This window comes from Delphinapterus leucas, chromosome 1, assembly GCF_059928025.1.
Source record: "Delphinapterus leucas isolate spDelLeu-1000000601 "Yukka" chromosome 1, BTC_Dleu_Yukka2, whole genome shotgun sequence".
NCBI classification, from domain to species: Eukaryota; Metazoa; Chordata; class Mammalia; order Artiodactyla; family Monodontidae; genus Delphinapterus; species Delphinapterus leucas.
This window is the reverse complement of record NC_143129.1, coordinates 190102670-190120328: the sequence shown is the minus strand read 5'-3', so window position 1 is coordinate 190120328 and position 17659 is coordinate 190102670. Positions and strand designations below refer to the sequence as shown.

The 17659-nt window shown below is 68.2% G+C and overlaps 2 protein-coding genes across 3 annotated transcripts; one reads left to right on the top strand and one right to left on the bottom strand.

Moving 5' to 3' along the window:
- The first annotated feature begins 752 nt into the window (after nt 1-752).
- On the top strand, nt 753-5196 carry TAS1R3 (taste 1 receptor member 3). The gene is given in 15 exon segments (XM_022598462.2): nt 753-1533; nt 1535-1601; nt 1603-1812; nt 1889-2212; nt 2214-2565; nt 2568-2668; nt 2775-2874; nt 2877-2911; nt 3011-3132; nt 3282-3365; nt 3367-3441; nt 3443-3688; nt 3690-3923; nt 3925-4106; nt 4109-5196. Coding segments are annotated over 15 exon segments (2502 nt in total). The 5' UTR covers nt 753-1231; the 3' UTR covers nt 4177-5196.
- DVL1 (dishevelled segment polarity protein 1) lies at nt 5048-16998 on the bottom strand. 2 transcript variants are annotated; one of them, XM_022598452.3, is made up of 15 exons: nt 16746-16998; nt 11320-11389; nt 11070-11191; nt 10680-10783; nt 10299-10437; nt 9953-10046; nt 9803-9872; nt 9581-9720; nt 9429-9505; nt 9277-9344; nt 8982-9134; nt 8259-8390; nt 8013-8180; nt 7667-7873; nt 5048-6402 (listed from the first exon to the last, which is right to left on the bottom strand). In XM_022598452.3, exons 1-15 carry the CDS (start codon nt 16913-16915, stop codon nt 6014-6016), a joined length of 2103 nt encoding a protein of 700 aa, XP_022454160.1. In that variant the 5' UTR covers nt 16916-16998; the 3' UTR covers nt 5048-6013. The 2 variants fall into 2 exon arrangements, with proteins under 2 accessions (XP_022454160.1, XP_022454161.1); XM_022598453.3 differs by having other exon boundaries at nt 9057-9134.
- Between the last annotated feature and the right edge of the window lie 661 nt (nt 16999-17659).

Here is a 17659-nt window from a genome sequence, read left to right as displayed (position 1 = left end):
AGAAGGAAATTTGCCTGGACTGCAGCCAGTGGAGGGGGGCTGCTCACTGCTCATGGCAGTGGCATGGACAGAAGGAGGATGCCTGTCAGGGACGGTCCTCTCAGACGCTGCCCCAAAGCCAGCACTGAATAGCAGTGCCCAACACAAGCCACCTCCAAGTCCCCACACCCAGCAGGGACCAGAGCCTGGTGTGCCTGAAAAGGCCAGTGACTGGGGGAACAGCCTGGGATTCCCCCGGGCCAGACAGTGAGGGCTGCACGTGTGTGCACGTGTGCATGCAATGGTGCACGTACAGGCCCTGCGCATGCGTGTAGCGTGTGTGCTGTGCCATGTGTGCGCGCCCCACAGGGCAGTGGAGACAGGCAAGCACTGGATCCCTAGACCACGTCCCATAAATGTCTGCCGGGCCCCACCGCCATACCCCAGGGCCATCGCTAGCCTCCCCCAGCTCCTCTGGGTGCCTGCAGCCTGGTGTCAGTGAGGCCCCCAGCCCCAGACTGGGGGAGACGGGTCCTCAGGCACCCAGAGGCTAAGCGGGAGCTGCTGGCCTGGCCCCCAGGCCCCCGGCACACCCTGGGGCTGACCTGGCTGCAGCAGCCCACTTGGTTACAGCCTTTCCTCCCTCGCTTGCATGCCGCTCCTCGGGCCCAGCTGTGAGCCTGGCCCGCGCAGGCAGGGCCCAGGCCGGTGTGAGCACGGCCAGCCACGGGGCTCCGCAGCTTCTAGGCCTTAGACCCTCAAGGTGCACTGTCCCCAGGCAGGCCGAGAGCCCACGGCCTCCCCCTCGGGACCCTCCCCACCCTAGCCACGGGGTGGAAGCCGGGCCATCTGGCCATCCACTGTCCTCCTGGCTGGCCTGCAGGGCTGTGGGACACACACCCCCCAGGCTGCCCCTGGGCCTGCCGAGGGAGCCACCCCTGCAGTCTCCCACCCCGACTGCCGACAGTGCCTCCCCAGGGCTGGAGGGAGTGTTTCTGTGCCCACTCCCTGGGGCATTGGCACCTCCAAGCCTGTCTCACAGGCAGCCGGAGAATCCAGGCCCCTCTGGCAGATGGGTACAGGGTGACCCCTCTCCAGGAATAGGTGGGTGCCAGGGGCTTGGGCACAGGCAGGTAGCAAGGTCACAGTCAGCGGCTGCCCAAAGCCTGCCTGCCTGGGTCACTGTCAGCCAGAGAGCCTAGTGGTGGCATCAGGATGAGTCCAACGTGAGCACACCTGTGGGGCCCAGGAGATGGAGGACATCTCCAGGGCCCCGAGCTGGCAGGTGAGGACAGGCAAGCGCTTTGCTAAACAAATCCTCTGCCCCTCCCCGCCCCGACTCCCCATATCTGGCGCCCCGGTCAGTCTGCCCACTTGCCGTCCCTGCTGGAAGCTGCCACCTGCCATGCCAGGCCTGGCTCTCCTGGGCCTCGCGGCTGTCCTGGGCGTCAGGGCAGGGGCCCCGCTGTGCCTGTCCCGGCAGCTCAGCTGGCCAGGGGACTACATGCTGGGGGGCTCTGCCCCCCTGGACTCAGCTGAGGATGCTCTCGTCCCCTGGGCTGCTCTGGGTGCTGGCCACGACGATGGCCATGGAGGAGATCAACAGCGGGTCCACCCTGATCCCCGGGGCTGCGCCTGGGCTACAACTTCTTCGATACGTGCTGGGAGCCCGTGGTTGCCGTGAAGCCCAGCTTGGTATTCATTGCCAAGGCCGGCAGCTGCAGCGTCGCCGCCTACTGCGATTATATGCAGTACCAGCCCCACGTGCTGGCCGTCATCGGGCCCCGCTTCTTCGAGGTCGCCCTGGTCACCAGCTTCTTCCTCATGCTGCACGTGCGCCCCCCAGCCCGCGTCCCCCCTCCTGCCCGCCTCGGGAGCCCCTGCGTCAGGAGCTGCCTTGGACCCGCAGGTCAGCTACGGCGCCAGCACGGACCGGCTGAGCAGCCGCGAGACGTTCCCGTCCTTCCTCCGCACGGTGCCCAGCGACCGCGTGCAGGTGGCGGCCGTGGTGGAGCTGCTGCGGGAGCTGCACTGGAGCTGGGTGGCCACCGTGGGCAGCGAAGACGAGTACAGCTGGCAGGGCCTGTGCCTCTTCTCCGGCCTGGCCGACGCCAAGGGCACTTGCATCGCGCGCGAGGGCCGGGTGCCACTGCCCAGAGCCGGCAGCCCGCGGCTGGGCTCCGTGCAGGGCCTGCCACGCCGGGAGAACCAGAGCAGCGTGCAGGTGGTGAGGTGTTCTCCCCTGCCTGCGCTGCCGCACCCTCTTCAGCTACAGCATCCGCTACAGGCTCTCGCCCAAGATGTGGGTGGCCAGCGAGGCCTGGCTGCCCTCAAACCTGGTCATGACGCTGCCCAGCATGGACCGGGTGGGCACTGTGCTAGGCGTTCCGCGTCAGGGCGCCCAGATGCCCGAGTTCCCGTCCTACGTGCAGACGTGCCTGGCTCTGGCCGCGGACCCCGCCTACTGCGCCTCGCTGGACACAGGGCAGCCAGGCCTGGAGGAGCACGTGGTGGGGCCGCGCTGACCCCAGTGTGACTGCATCACCCTGGAGAACGTGACTGACGGGCTGCTGCACCGCCAGACCTTCACGCCTTCGCAGCCCTGTACGGCGTGGCCCAGGCGCTCCACAACATACTGCTCTGCGACACCTCGGGCTGCCCTGTGCGGGAGCCCGTGCGGCCCTGGCAGGTGAGGGCACGGGAGCTGTGCCACCAGCGCCACCAGGGAGGAGGGACGGTGGGAGCACGTCTGGGCTGGGGGGGGCTGGGGGGCCCCCCGCCCCCCCCCCCGCCAGCACCCGGAGAACATGCACAACCTGAGCCTGCGGTTTGACACTAACGGGAACGTGGACGTGAATCATGACCTGAAGCTGTGGGTACGGTGGGACCGGACGCCCACTCCCAGATGAGGTGGCACACGCAGGGAAACCAGGTGAGCGCCAGCCCTGCCTGAGGGAGCGGGGCCGCCCCCAGGGCTCGGGCAGCTGCAGCCAGCCGTGCGGAGCCTGAGCCCCGGGGCCCGTGCCCGGAGCCCGTGCCCCAGTGCTCGCGGCAGTGCAAGGAGGGCCAGGTGCACCGCGTTAAGGGCTTCCACTCCTGCTGTTACGACGGTGCCGACTGCAAGGCAGGCAGCTACCAGCGCAACCCAGGTGAGCCCTCCGGGGGGCCTTCCCACGCTGTCGCACGAGTGAGGGAGGGTCCCCGCAGGGTCGGGGGCACAGGCCTGGCTCTGAGGCCAGAGGCCGTGGCAGGGGCGAGGCTGGGGGAAGCCGACGGCCCCCGGCACCCCCCTCTCCTCCCCCTGCCCTCTGCAGCAAGTGTGACCAGGACCACAGGTCCCCAGACTGGAGCACCGGTGCCTCCCCCGCCGGCCCAAGTTCCTGGGGCTGCTTCTGCTCTGGGCCCGGCTCTGGGCCTGGTGCTGGCAGCCCTGGGACTCTTCATCTGGCGCCGGCACAGCCCATGGTTCGGGCCTCGGGAGGGGGGCCACAGGCCTGCTCTGCCTGGGCCTCGTCTGCCTCAGCGTCCTCCTGTTTCCCGGCCGGCCCAGCCCTGCCAGCTGCCTGGCCCAGCCGCCACTGCACGACCTCCTGCTCACCGGCTGCTGGAGCACACCCTTCCTGCAGGCGGCTGAGATCTTCGTGGGGTCAGAGCTACAGCCGAGCTGGGCAGACTGGCTCTGCAGCCGCCTGCGGGGCGCTGGCTGGTATCTTCCCGCCGGAGGTGCCGACAGCCTGGCAAGTGCCGCCCACGGAGGCGCTGGTGCACTGCCACGTGCGCTCCTGGGTCAGCTTCGGCCTGGTGCATGCCACCAATGCCACGCTGGCTTTCCTCTGCTTCCTGGGCACCTTCCCGGTAAAGAGCCAGCCCGGGGGCTACAACGGTGCCCGCGGCCTGACCTTTGCCATGCTGGCCTACTTCATCACCTGGGTCTCCTTCGTACCCCTTTGCCGACGTGCACGTGGTCTCCCAGCCCGCCGTGCAGATGGGTGCCATCCTCTTCTGTGTGCTGGGCATCCTGGGCACCTCCCACCTGCCTAAGTGCTACCTGCTGCTGTGGCGGCCGGACCTCAACACCCCTGAGTTCTTCCTGGGAGGGGGTCCTGGCAACGCCAGAGGGCGAGGCAGCAGTGGGGGCGGGGAGGAGACTCAGGGAAAAAACAAGCGGCCCCTGACCCAGTGACCTCACCCCAGTGAACTCATACCTAGTCAAGGTGCCCCCAGACCAAGTCCCTATGCAGCAACCTACAGACTGTGCCCCAACTCCGCTGTGACTCCCCAGCCCTACATTCTGCTGACCTTGACCCCACAGTGACCTCCAGAGTGCATAAGGGGCCTCAGCTCCGTGGGATCTCAACCCCTGGGGCCCCAGAGGCAGGCTCTGTCCCTGCCCCAGCCAAGCCCTGGCCTGCACAGGTGACCCAGCGCCACTGTTCCAGACAGAGGCCCATGGAGGCTTCCTCGGGGCCCCCCGTAGCCCAGGCTGAGCGCACAGGAAAGCCCCCAGCCAAACCATGTGAAGGCAAAGCTGGGTACCACTTGCCTGGCTGGGCCCAGCCTGGGGCCCCCACCCAGCATCCTGTCCAAGCATCGTAGGAGTGGGAGGTTGGTAGGTGGGGTGGGGCTTTCTTGACCCCTCTGCAGGGGTGTGTGCCTGACTGTGGGCCCCAGTGCAGGGCAGAGACCCGCTCAGGAAGGAGGGGGCACCCAGCTTCCTTCTCTCCCTGGCCAGTGAGCCAGTAGAATGTGGTCAGTCCCCTCCAGCACCGCGGACAGAGCCCGGCCAGGGTCGGGGGTCAGCACCAAGGCCAGCACCAGCCTCAAGGACGACCCACCCCACCCCACCCTCCACCCCCAGCACCCCCCACCGGAGCCAAGAGCCAGCACCACAGACAGAAGACCGCCCGCCAGGACTGCTGCGGCCAGGGCCTTGTCGCTGAGCTGGCACCCAGAGGACAGCACCTAGCCAGTCCTGGGTCAGCTCTCGGACGGACCCTGGGGAAGCTGACCCGGCCACTGCACCCCAATCTCCTAAAGTGGGAAAAAAGAGACACAGATCACACGTCGGTCCCATAAAATTAAATGCTTTTTAGTGTTTAAAATAGCATTTACACAGAAGCAGCTCTATTAACTACCTGGACGACGCTCCAGCCTGCACAGTATCTACAGTGCAGACGTGTGCAGGGCAGCGACGCTGGACGGAGGAAGCAGCGTGCGTGCGTGCGTGCGTGGGCGGCCACCCCAGGACCGCGGGGAGGGGCGAACTGGCCACGCCCTCTGCCCCAGACCCCGCCCCGGCAGCAGCTGTGTGCATCTGTGGCCCTTGCCCTCAGGGTCACCTTCCCTCTCCTGCCATCTCCCCCTCACCGTCCTCCCGCACACCTTCAGACACACCGTGTGTCCCTGCGGGGTGGGGGTGAACACATGAAACTCTGCTCCAGTGGCTGGGGGTGGGGGACAGCTGACTTGGCCGCCACCCCGTGGAGCACACAGGCCAGGCAATAAATAAATAAATTAGATCCCTACCCTGGGCAGCCAGAGAGAGGCCTCGGGGCTAGGACCCTACCCCCGAGAAGGCCCCCCACCCCGGCCTGGGCAGGATGGGAGGTGGGGCCTGGGAACCGGGTGAAGAGGGGGGCCCAGGCCTAGCGGCCACCTCTCAGCTCAACCTGAGGCCCCGTGCACAGCACTGTGGGCGAGTGCGGGTCCCTGAGGCACACGCCAAGGGGGGCAGGTCAGACCTGCCTGAGCACAGGGAGATGGAGGCCCCCCCACCAGGGTCTGCACAGACACAGCTGCTCTGGCCAGGAGAACGGGCTGCCATCCAGGTTACGGTGGCCTGGGCTGCCCTCAGCCCCTCTCCTCCAGCCTGCTGCCACTCTGGCCAGGCCCAGACCCCATGGCACGAAGCACAGGCTGGTCTGGCCCAGGAAGGCCACGAAGGCCACAAAGGCTCCAGGTGCAGCCCCTCCTGCAGGGGCAGCAGGACCACTGGCTGGAAGCAGTGGCCAGGCCGGAAGCACTCTCTCCTTGGTCACATGATATCGACAAAGAACTCACAGGGGTTCCCCATGGCCTTCTGGAAGGACTGGCGGCTGCCTGTCAGCTCCGGGGGGACAGCGGCCAGCTCCCGGACAGGCGGCCCCCCAGGCGGCCCACCCACCACCGAGTACGCCTTTGTCAGGGGGTGCAGCGGGGGGAGCCCTGGGGCGGCGGCCGAGGCCTGGCTGCGCGGGCTGCTGCCACGGCTGAGCTGGCCAGCAGGACGCTCCCGCCAGCCGCCGCTGCCCACCCCGCTTGGCACTGTGTGGTCCGACTCGCTGCCACTGCCCCCAGCTCCAGCCGACCGGCTCTCCTTCTCGCGCCCCAGGGCCCGACGGCTGCTCCCGCCAGCGCTCCGGGTGGACCCACTGCTTTTGCTTCCTGGGATCAAGAAGGGGGGAGAGGAATGGGGTGGTCAGTGCCGGGCCTTGCCTCTTCCAAGATGGCCGGCCACTGCGAGGACAACCAGGGGCAGAGCCTGGTGGTCCTGAGCCAGGGTGCAGGTGGAGGGGGGAGCCATGCAGACAAGAGGGCTGGGCCGGCCCCACCCAGGGAAGCAAGAGCAGCTGCAGCAGGCCGGGGGGGGGGGGGGGGGGCGCGGGGGGGGCAGTGGCAGACAGGCAGGGACACCAGGGCCAGCTCAGTGCCCCCACTCCTCACCCCAGTGCCTGGACCGAGGGCCTGGTCTTGCAGCTGAGAAACCGAGGCCCAGAGAAGGCCGTGTGTGCTTGGCGCACCTGCCGGCCATCTTGGGCTCCCCACCCAAGACCCGCCTTTCATCTGACCCTGGAGCCCTGGCTGGCCACTCGGCTCAGCCCCTCCTGGGCTCAGGAAGTGTCGGGAACCTGAAGACGCCCACTGGCTGGGGATGTGCCGGGAGGGACGCCGGGCAGGACCCTGGCTTACCGGCCCCGAGGGTCCGTTCCGCTAGTCCTTCAGTCTAAGGCTTGCCCAGCACAAAGCAAGGGATAGATGAGTTACAGAGCAGGCCCGGCTGGGCACCCACACCCTGCTACCAGGGTGTGACCCCACCGGCTGGGCCTGTCCAGGGTCCACAGGTGCCCAACACGGCTTCCCCTCAGACACCACTATCCTCCGATCCACTCTCCTGTCTCCCCGTCCCTTTCTGGGTCCACCGGGCCAGCCACCAGACCTCTCCCCAGACGCTGGGGGCACGGGCCCACGGGCCTCACTGACCCCACTCAGCCTCGGGGCACTTCCAACAGGTCCCCTCCTCAGGGACACCCCAAGCTTCCCGCTCAGCTGCCCCACACATCCCAGCATCGGACTGGGCCGTCTATGAAACTGTCACCTCCGGCTGCAAGTGGAAGGTGGAAGTCTCTGTCCTCCACTGTGTCCTGGGGTCCCCGTGCCACTCCCCCACCCGGGCCACCACACCCCGACGCCCCCATCCTTCCCACACCACCTCTGGCCTTTGCCACGGCTGGAGCACCGGCCCCCACGCGCAACCCCTGAAGCCTCCAGGTTCTTCTCCCTGGCCCCCCTTCGACCACTCGCCCCTTCTAGAAGGAGCCACCCAGGGCCCAAGCACAGAGCGGATGGGAGCGCACAGGGTGGGGGAACCGGCACACAGGGCAGAGCTAGGCGGTGGGGAAGGTGTGGCGGCCGGGCGGGAGGCCCTCACCTTCACTCTGCTGACTGCCAGCACTGCCGCTGCCATAGCCGAAGCCGGGGTCCTGGTACGCGGGCGGGAAGCAGGGCGGGGGCCCCGGGTACTGGTAGGGGTAGCCCTGCCCCAGGGGCCAGGGGGCGGCCGGGTGGGGCAGCGGGGCCAGCGTGTCCTGATCCGAGGCCCCGCTGGAGCCGCTGTTGAGGTTCAGGGCCGCGAAGTCTGCGAAGGGGTAGGCGGGGGTGAGGGGGGGTGGGGCGGGGTGGGGGTGGGGGTGGGGGTGGGGTGGGGGTGGGGCGGGGTGGGGGTGGGGCAGGGTGGGCGGGCCCTCTGGGGACCCCGCCCCGCAGCCCCTTCTCACTGCTGCACAGGTCCCCGAAGACGTAGTAGCACTGCTCGGAGAAGGTGATCTTGTTCACCGTGTGCCGCAGGAAGCCGCGCTTCAGCATGCTGCTGGCGTACCTGCGCGCCTCCCGCCGCTCACGGAAGCCCTCCAGGTGCGTGTACAGCCAGTCCACCACGTCCGCCCCTGGTGTGGTGGGCGGCCGTCAGGCAGGGGCCCTGGGCTGCCCCGCCCTGCCCCCTCTGCTGGCCGTGGGACCCTCACCAATGACGGCGTTGGCGATGGTGATCTTGAGCCACATGCGGTCACGGATCTCCAGGCCTGAGTCCGGCAGCTGCATGACCCGGACGACAGCGCCCATGTCACTCTTCACCGTCAGCGGCACCTCCTCCAGCTCTGCAAGGCATGGCCTCCTCCTCAGCCCGAGTGGCTGACAGACGGGGCGGGGTCAGAATGGACCCCAGGCCCCACCTGCCGCACCCCCTCAGAGACTAGGCTCTGCTGGCCCAGTGACTGGGGGGTCCAGCCCCACTGCTTGACAGCTCCGAGGGTCAGGGAGCCGCACATGGCGGTGGGCGGGGGCTGGACCTTCGTCTCCTGCCCTGCAGGCGCTTCATCAGAATCTGGGGTCCAACCAAGACGAGGACCCCACGGGCGGAGATCGGGCCTCTTCAACCCCCTCCCCCGCGAGCTCGGGGCTATTAGTCATGTTAGCGGCAGGAAAGCCAGGTGAGGGCCCTGCTCAGACAGCCGCCCCGCCCCGCCCCGCCCCGCAGGCAGACCCCTGGGCTGGCCGGGCCCCTCCAGGCATCTTCCACCTCCACCACGTGAACAGAGGCTGGGAGGAGGGCAGAGCCCTGTCAGCGCCGCATCTGACTGCCGGAGCCTGGCATGGGCTGGGCCTCGGGTGCAACCGACCATCCGGGGCGCTGCAGCCAGGCCCTCGCCTGGGGCCTCAGTTCCCTGGTCTCCTGAGCCACCACTTACGCGGAGCGCCGGGCACCGAGCTGGTTAGTGAGGAGGTGCTGGTGCGCGTGACGGCGCTGGAGCAGGGGCTCGTACCGTAGCGGGGCAGGGCTCCGGTCAGCGCCGCCGTGTGCGACAGCCAGGCGGCCGGGTCAATGGGCCGAACGGGGTCAGCTGGGCGGCCACCGCGCGGCAACAGACGGACGGACGGACGGCGGGAGAGAGAGCAGAGCACAGGGACGCAGAGGAGAGAGGACCTTCAGGCCGCACTGGGCACCCCCCGCCCCCGCCCCGCTGGCCCCGTGGGGTCACTCACCCCTCGGGATGGTGAAGTAGCTCCGGGGCGTCGGGTCCCAGCACTTGGCCACAGTGAGGCTGATGGGCCTGCGGGGAGGGTGGGTCACACGGCGAGGCCCCGGGGGGACCCCCCCAACTCTCAGCCCCTGCCCTGCCCGCCCCGCGCCTCACCCTGTCTGGGACACGATCTCCCGCAGGACCCGCACCGCGTCGTCGTTGCTCATGTTCTCAAAGTTGACGTCGTTCACCTGGGGACGAGGGGTCAGCGCGGTGGGTGCGGGTGCCGGCCCCCCGGCCCCCCAGTGGCTCCCCCGGCCCCGCACCTGCAGCAGCATGTCACCCGGCTCGATGCGGCCGTCGGCAGCCACGGCGCCGCCCTTCATGATGGAGCCGATGTAGATGCCGCCGTCGCCCCGGTCGTTGCTCTGGCCCACGATGCTGATGCCCAGGAAGTGGTGCCTCTCTGCAGAGAGGGGGGGTGAGCAGGTGCCCCCCACCCAAGGACCCCGTGCCAGGCCCAAGGACCTGCCCCGCCGAGGCCTCACCCATGTTGAGCGTGACGGTGATGATATTCAGGGACATGGTGGAGTCCGTGATGCTGCTGAAGGAGGAGGCCTGCGGGGGGGCGCCAGGTGAGGGGCCGCGGGTGGGACCGCGGCTGGGACCCACCTGCCCGCTCGGGCCTCCACACCTACCCGGTCTGTCTGCCGCAGGCGCTGCTTCCTCCGCCGGCGCTTGTGCTTCCGGATGAGCCGGGAGGAGGTGCTCTGCTCCGTGGAGCTGCTCAGCCTGGCGGGGTCGGGGGGTGGGGGGATGGGGGTGGAGGGGGTGGGGACAGTCGGCGCAGAGTCAGGGCCTGGCCACCCCTCCCCCACGCAGCTGAGGAAACTGAGGCCAGCGGGGCGGGGGCGGGGCCAGACCTGTGGAAAGCCGCCCCCCCCAAGACAGCGAGCCACCAGCAGGGCCCCCTGCCCACACGTGCACACGCACGCAGACACACCCTGCGCACACGCCCCGCCCCGCACCCCAGCCCTCGCCCACCGGCTGGTGTTGTCGTCCTCCTCCGAGTCGATGAAGCTGCTGGACTCAAGTTCACTGCTCAGCACGGTGGACGCGCTGTCGGGGGGCAGCCCCAGGTCCCGCCGCCGGTCCCCCCTCGGGTGCCCGTTGGTCCGGGCGGCTGTGGGGACAGCAGGGAGGGGGGCTGGCTGTGGGGTCCCCTGGAGGTCACGGGCGGCCCTGCAGCCTAGAGCACCTGTTGACCTGGGAGCTGGCAGGGTGACCGCTGGGTTGCTGGGGGGGCCACTAGGGTCCTGGAACCTCTGCCAAGGGACCCCCGCTGGACAGGGCAGTACCTGGGGGTCAGCAGGGGCTTGGGGCGCCCATGGGGTCCCGGGGAGGTCAAGGGTGTGGCCTCGTTACCCTCCTCGCGGTTCCGGCGTCGGGCTCGCTCCCGCCGGTGGCTGACCAGGGACTCCGTGCCGGTCTCGTTGTCCATCCCATCTCGGCTGCCGGCCACATTCGGGCTGTGCCGACGAGGGGGGCTGGGCTGGGGCGGCCGGGCCACTCACGCCGCAAACGCCCTCTCAGCTCCTCTGCTGCCCTCGTCTGGTGGGACCCCGACTCCAGCAGGGGCCCCCATCCACCCGCCGGCGCACTCCAGGCCTCTCCGCCCGCCCCTCCTCTGCTGACCAGCGCCTACTGACCGTGGGTCCCTGCTCAGGGACCTGCCCCTCCCCACCCCTAAGAGGCCTGGCAGGACACAGGCCCCTCAGAACCACTGGGCTCAGCGCCACCCCTCAGAGTCCTTACTGGAAGGAGGGGGGCCGGGAGTCCCCGATGCCGCCTGTCCGCTCGAGAGGCGGAGGCAGGTCTGCGTGGCCGTCAGTGCCCTGAGACCCTGCATCCGAGTGTGTGCCCTCAGCCAGGACCAGCTGCGGGGGAGAGCAGGGCTCAAGGGACCGGCTTCCAGGCGACCCTTGGCAGGGCACCGGGGCACAGGTGACCAGCCTCCTCCACTCCCACCAGCCCAGGGCCCTCTGCCAGCATCCCGTGGACTCACCCAGGAGACCACGCGGCCATTGAAGCAGGGCAGCCTAGCATTGTCGTCGGAGATCTCCTCCTTCACAACCCTGCAGGCAGATGCAGCCGTGAGGCCACTGCAGTGGGGCCTGCTCCCAGCACTGGGCTCTGGACGAGGGGCCCCAGCTCGTCTGGGGTGCAGGCCACACTGGGCGTCCAGCCACACGCCCAGATGTCAGGCTGTGCAGATGCCCCCACCCGGCATTTCCCTTCCCAGGAACCTTTACCATCCTTCCAAGGGCCCCTTCCAGGGTCCAGGTCCAAGGGGACCCAGACACTCCCAGCACCAAGAGTCACTGCCTGGACGGCCCTAAAATGCGAGTATCTGCCTTGCTCTGCGCCTCTGTGCCCCCCCGGCCTGTGCATGGTGAGGGCAGAGCCCACCCTGCCAGCCTAGAACAGGGCCTGGTTCACAGCAGGCCTCAGCACAGATGCAGGCAGGTCGAGAGGGCACAACACACAGACCGACACGCACACACTCCAAGGGCAGGCGGCCGCCCCCCTGGCCCATCGGCCCAGCCAGGGAGACAAAAACAGACCCCCACTCACGGCACCAGCCCAACTCGAGACCTGGAAGGGCAGCCAAGCTCAGGGCCAGCTGGGGCCACAGAGAAGCCTCAGGCCCTGGAGGCCAGCGAGCCCCACCAGCCATACCCACTGCCCAGCGGCTAGCCCTGGCCTATCCCTTAATGCTGCCCCCAGTCAGGTGGGCTTGGGGTGGGGTGGGAGAGGCAGGTCACCAAGGGCCAGGGCAATGCTAACTGGGAAGGAGGCCAATGACCCTGGGGTCAGAAACTGGTTGGGGAGGTCCAGGTGTCAGGTTCAAAAGGGTGAGGAGGGCAGCAGGGGAAGGGCCACGGGGCAGGGCGGGCAGTGCTGTGGCCCAGACACATCCCACACTGCGGCCTCCCCTGAGTCCCAGAGGCCCGGAGAGCAAGGCAGGCAGGGTGGGGCCTGTGGCAGGAGGTGCCCCGAGGCCCCGCCCCCTGGAGGCCAGCCCTGCCCAGCGTGGCAGTTTCCTACACTTGGGCTTGGGCCCAGTGCAGAAACAGGAGCCGGGAGACCAGGCGGGAAGCGGCCTTGTGGCCCGCTGGGCCCAGACACCGCGACTCGGCTAGTCCTTGCCAGCAACAGGTGGCACAGGACGCTCCCATCCAGAGAGCAAGGCTCCAGTCTACCCCACCCACCAGGAGAGGGCCCAAGACCTCAGGGCAGAGTGGACGGAGGAGACGGGCCAGCCTGGGAGGGAGGGGGCACCCCGCCAGGGTCCTTCGGTGACCCCCCCCTTCTGTGCCTGTGTGGCATCCCAGGGCCAGCCACACAGGTACAGATGAGGTGGACAGAACAAGGGACAGAAAGAGTCATTTCTCAGGACCCCCCCTCTCCCCAGTGAGGAGCAGACACTGTGTTTGTGGCCCCCACTCACACATCACAGTCCGGCAGAGCTGAGCTCTGGGGAGGCCGAGACCCAGCCCAAGATTTAGCCAAAGAGGCCACACAGAAGTTTGTCACCCCAGGAAGACCTGCGGTGGCCTGGGGACACTTGTGGTTCTGCCAGCTGCAGCCAACAGACAGGGGGCTGCAGCAAGCCCTCCCGGGGGCCCAGCAGGCCCCAAGCACTGTCTCTGAGTGACTGCGGCGACAGAGACATGGGAGGGACCTGGTTCCCACTTCACAGCCCAGGTGGCCCGGCCGGCGGCCTCCCCTGCCGCCCCCCCCTCACCCTTTCTGACTCACACCACGGGGCCTGCCTGGCTCCCCCAGAGGTGGACACCCCAGGCAGGGGGGCCCAGGGGCACGCTGAGTGCCCACATGGCCAGAGCCTCCAGGTGACCCACCGCCCGGGGCTGCCTGAGGCCCCCATGTAGCCCACCCACACACGAACGCCCCTCCCAGGGCCCAGAGGCGCTGCTTCCCTGGCCCTCTCCAGCCTGCGAAACACACACCTTGCAGCCTGCACTACGGAGCATCCTGCCCTCCACCGGGCGTTGGGGTGCTGAGGGGCAGCTAGGCCGGGACAGCAGGGAGGGAGGGGCAGGTGTCCCAGCCCCCAGGACAAAGGGCACAGGGGCACACGCTGCCCACCCCCGGCGATGGCCAGGGATAGGGACAAGGTCGGGGGTGGGGTTGGGGGAGGCCTTGGCCAAGCCTGGGGAAATGCCCCCCACACAACCCCAGGACTCCCCTGAGGTCTGAGAGTAGACCTCAGGAGAAGTGGTCAGTGAAGACAATGAACCTTGTGGTGGCCACCCAGGGGCACCCCCGTTGGCATCTTGCCCACAACCTCAGGATTCCTGGCGAAATCCCAGTTACCCTAGAACTTGGGCTGCCCAGCCCCGCCCGCTACCCCTGCAGACTCGCCCCGCCGAGGAATCTGCTCAGAGCGGGGCCCTTGGAGCTGAGCCAGGGGCCCAGGGGGACCCCTGGGCTCCCAGAGGCCCAGTGAGATGGCCCCAACTATGTCCCCAGAGGCACAGTGTTCCCCCATGGGTCGGGGTCCTCAGCTCCCACAGAGCTTTCCTCTGTCCCCTCACTGCCTCCTGCCCAGGCCCAGGCTCTGCAGGCCTCGGGGTGAGTGGATCCAAGTCCTCGAAGCCCTGCCACAAGCTCTGGGGGGTGACCCATCTAGACTCTCCCAACACCACTGGGGGCACTGACCCCAGATGGTGGGCAGAGTGGGAGCTCGGGCAGCCTGCGCCAGGCCAAGCGCAGCCCCCCACTGCACCCCCCAGGGCCCACAGACAGATGGCCCCACAGACCGGAGCTCCTGGCGTAGAGATGCAGGGGCCAGGGCCACTGCCAAGTCCAGCCGGGCCTGGAATCGGCAAGGCAGCCCTGGCAGCAGAAACCTGTGAGCCAGACACCCTCACCCTCTGCCACTCAGCCCAAAGGCTGGGCCCAGACGTCTCCCTGCACTGCCGCTCACCAAACCCAACGCCTGGCACTTCCAGGCCAACCGAGCACAAGCCCAGACACCCTCCCCAGCTTCGCTGGGACACAAAACCTGTGACCTGCATGGGAAAAGTAGGAGGTGGGCGCAGGACTTGCCACCCACTTGGCCAAAGATGCCCGTGGGGAGTGGGACCCGGCCCAGAGCATGGGGCGGTGGCCACACCTTAGACTTAGTAAGGGAAGGGGTTCCCTTCCTGGCCAGCCGTGGCCAGGAACAGAGGCCCCAGGAACTCAGGGCCCAGCCCACAGTGGGCTGAGGGGTTGGGGCAGGAAGCCCAGGCTCACTAGGTGCCCTCACAGTGCCCAATCTGAGGCCACCCCTCTTATGAGGGGGCTGCTGCCCCAGCCCAGCCAGGACCTGCCCCCACTTTCCCCAACCTCCAGCTACATCCACTAGGTATCTAGGGTGAGCTTCCAGCGCTCGTTTATACTAAAGTGTGAGTGACTATTCAGCCCCTCCCAGAGGAAATTTATTACACTGAGTAAATGATTCTACAGAATAAATAAAACTTGGAGCTCTGTAGGTAGACCTCAGGGGAGGGGAGGAAGAGGAAGATCCTCTCCAAGGGTCCCTGAGGCCAACAGGCCACAAACCAGAGGTCTCGGGGGTGGGGAATAAGGTGAGCCTCCCCTGCTCTGTCTGCGCATTGCGCCTTCCAGAGTCACCCCAATCCCTCCCCGTCCCAGCCCAGCCTACAAGCCCAGTCTTGTTCTCTCCCCCCTCATCCCAGTCATGCTGAGACAACCTGAAGAACTCCTACTCGTGCTTCAAGACCCAGATCTGCCTGCCCACTGACCTCCTAGGCCAGGGCACCCATGGGTCCTGCAAATCCTCCAGCAGGCCCAGCCTCTGCTGGGAGTGCACCTTGATGGGGGCAGGGGTCTCTGCAGCTCAGCAGCTACCAGACGGAGGACCACGGTCAGGGCCCTCAGGATGCACCCCAGATCATGGTCCAACCTAGGGGGTTGGGCACACACTGTGCCTCACATTCCCTGCTGGCTTTGCTTTGTGGCAGAACATGTGTGACTTCAGTAATTTTTGTTGAAATAATAAACTAAGTTAAACACAAAAGCACCCTTTCACATACCCAGTGCTCACAGCCAAAGCACAGCAGACCCAGAGCAGTGAGACTGTAGGAGATCACCCAACGAGGGCTGGCTCCCCAAATCAATGCCCTACCCAGGGGAACCCAGCCTGGGGGTGGCTCCTAACATGAGCCCGGCAGGGCTGGAGGCTGCCAAGAGCACATGCCCCCTTCTCTGCCTCTCCCTGGTGTTGGGGAGGCATGAGAGTCCAGCTGCCCACATGTCCCTCAGGCCTTCCTGAGAGCCACAAAGTAGCCTCAGCTTGACCTGACCTGGGCCTGCCCAAGGCCCATGCAAACCACAGAATCCAGGAAATGGCTCAATGTCAAAGTCCCGAGACGCAGCCACAGACAAGGACACGGGCTGCCTGAGGGCACCCAGGCACACCTGCTCGGCGCACGAGGCCTCTGGGTGCCTCCCGCCCCCCCCCCGCCCCCGCCCCAGCACCGCTGAGCAGGGGACTCAGGTTACCCGTGGCTGTGCCGGGTCAGGCCTCAAGCGGACAGCCAGCCTCCAGCTCACCGCTCACCGTTCCAGAGGCCCAGCCCAGCACAAGCGGGAAGTCCCCACAGCCAGAACAGCCACCACTAAGGGCAGACATGCGGACGCTGACACAGAAGCTGCCCCGAGTCAGCAGTTGGCCTGGGCCGCTCCCAGGAACCCAAGTGCCATGTGGCTCAGCAGGAACAGAAGCCCTGTGGCCAGCAACCCCGGGGCAGGGGTGGGTGGAATAAAGCCCCACATTGCCCAGTGACCCTTGACCTCTGCCCTGTCCCGAGGGCCCTGGAGAAGGGGGTCAGGAGGAGGCTATCCTGAGCCTCCAGAAACGTCTGCAGACCCCAGCAGACAGATCTGTGCCCCTGTCCCAGATCACCTCATTTCCCCCATGCTAACTAGGGAACCCACTGGGTGGCCGGCACCCTGTCCCCACCCCGACCCCTCCCCTCCCAACACTCGGACACTCCTCTGACCCCAAGCCCCATGAATCGCAAGCTCTCCAGGCCGTCCCTAAGCATCTACCCTCCACATAAGGGGCCAAGGGCCCTGAGCCTGACAGGTGCCAAGGTGGTATTTTCGAGGTCGACCTGGACTACAGACCTCCACCGCAAGTCACACTCAGGACAGGACCCAGGGCAGGTGGAGAAGCCAGGACCCTCGCGTGCCCACCGTCCAGAGCTCTCAGGCTCCTGGGCAGGCAGTCAGGGGCCCAGGCGTCCCCTGCTCAGGGCACAGACAGGTGGGACACACCGCACCGGGGCGCGCAGGCACGGGGAGGCACCGCCCGGGTCACAGCCCCAGGATCTGCCCTGCCTGGCGCAGACAGGTGCCCACACGCGCGCCCGCGCACAGGCCCTGTGGCCCACTGACCCGAAGTCCTGGTCCATGGACTTGAAAAAGAATTTGTAGGCGTGCACGGGCCGGTTGCTGAGCACGTTCTTGAAGTCGGCCAGCGTGACGCGCTCGGGCGCCACGGGCAGCTTGACCAGGTACGGCGTCTCCTCCTCGTCCATGTGATAGATGATCTTGGTCTCCGCCATGGCGCGGCGCTAAGGCCCGGCCCGGGCCTTGGACGCGGGCGCCTCCCCGCCGCCGGCCCGCGCCCCGCCCGCGCGCCGCTCCCGGCCCAGCCGCGACCAGGCCCCCGCGCCCCCGCCCGGCCGCTCCGGCCCCGCCCGCCCTGCCGGCCTCAGCCCCGGCCCCGGCCCCGCGCACACCACGGCTGCTGTCCCGCCGCCCGCGGCCACCCATGCGCCCCCGGCCCGGGACGCAGGCAGGGAGGGCGCGAGGCCCGCCGCGTCCGTGCGCCCCGCCGCCGCCCCCTCGGGCCGCGCGTTAAAGGGACCGCGGGCCCTGCTGCGCGCGGCCGTGGGGGGCGCCAGAGAGCGACGGGCCTGACGTCACCGGGCTGCCCGCGGCAAGGGGCGGGGCTGCGCACGCGCGGGCGCGGCGAGGGCGGGGCCTCCCTGCCTGCGGCCAGGCCGGGATCCCGTGGCGCGCGCGTCCCGCGGACGCCGCCGCGTGCACAGGCTGGCAGCCCTCGGCGCCCGGCTCTCGGCCCTTGGGCGGCCGGGGCGCGCCCCGCGGGGAGGAGGTGGGTGGGGGCCCTCAGGAAGCTCTACACCCGGCCTGGAGCCCTCGGAGAGGTTCCGCGCGGCCAGGCTCCGGTCCTCCTCCTCTTAAGAGTCCGGAGGCGCCGTGGTCACATCGGCGGGCTGCGGGGGCACCGCGGGAAACTGAGAATTGTGTCCGGGCCGGAGCCGAGGACAGTCGGTCACATTGCG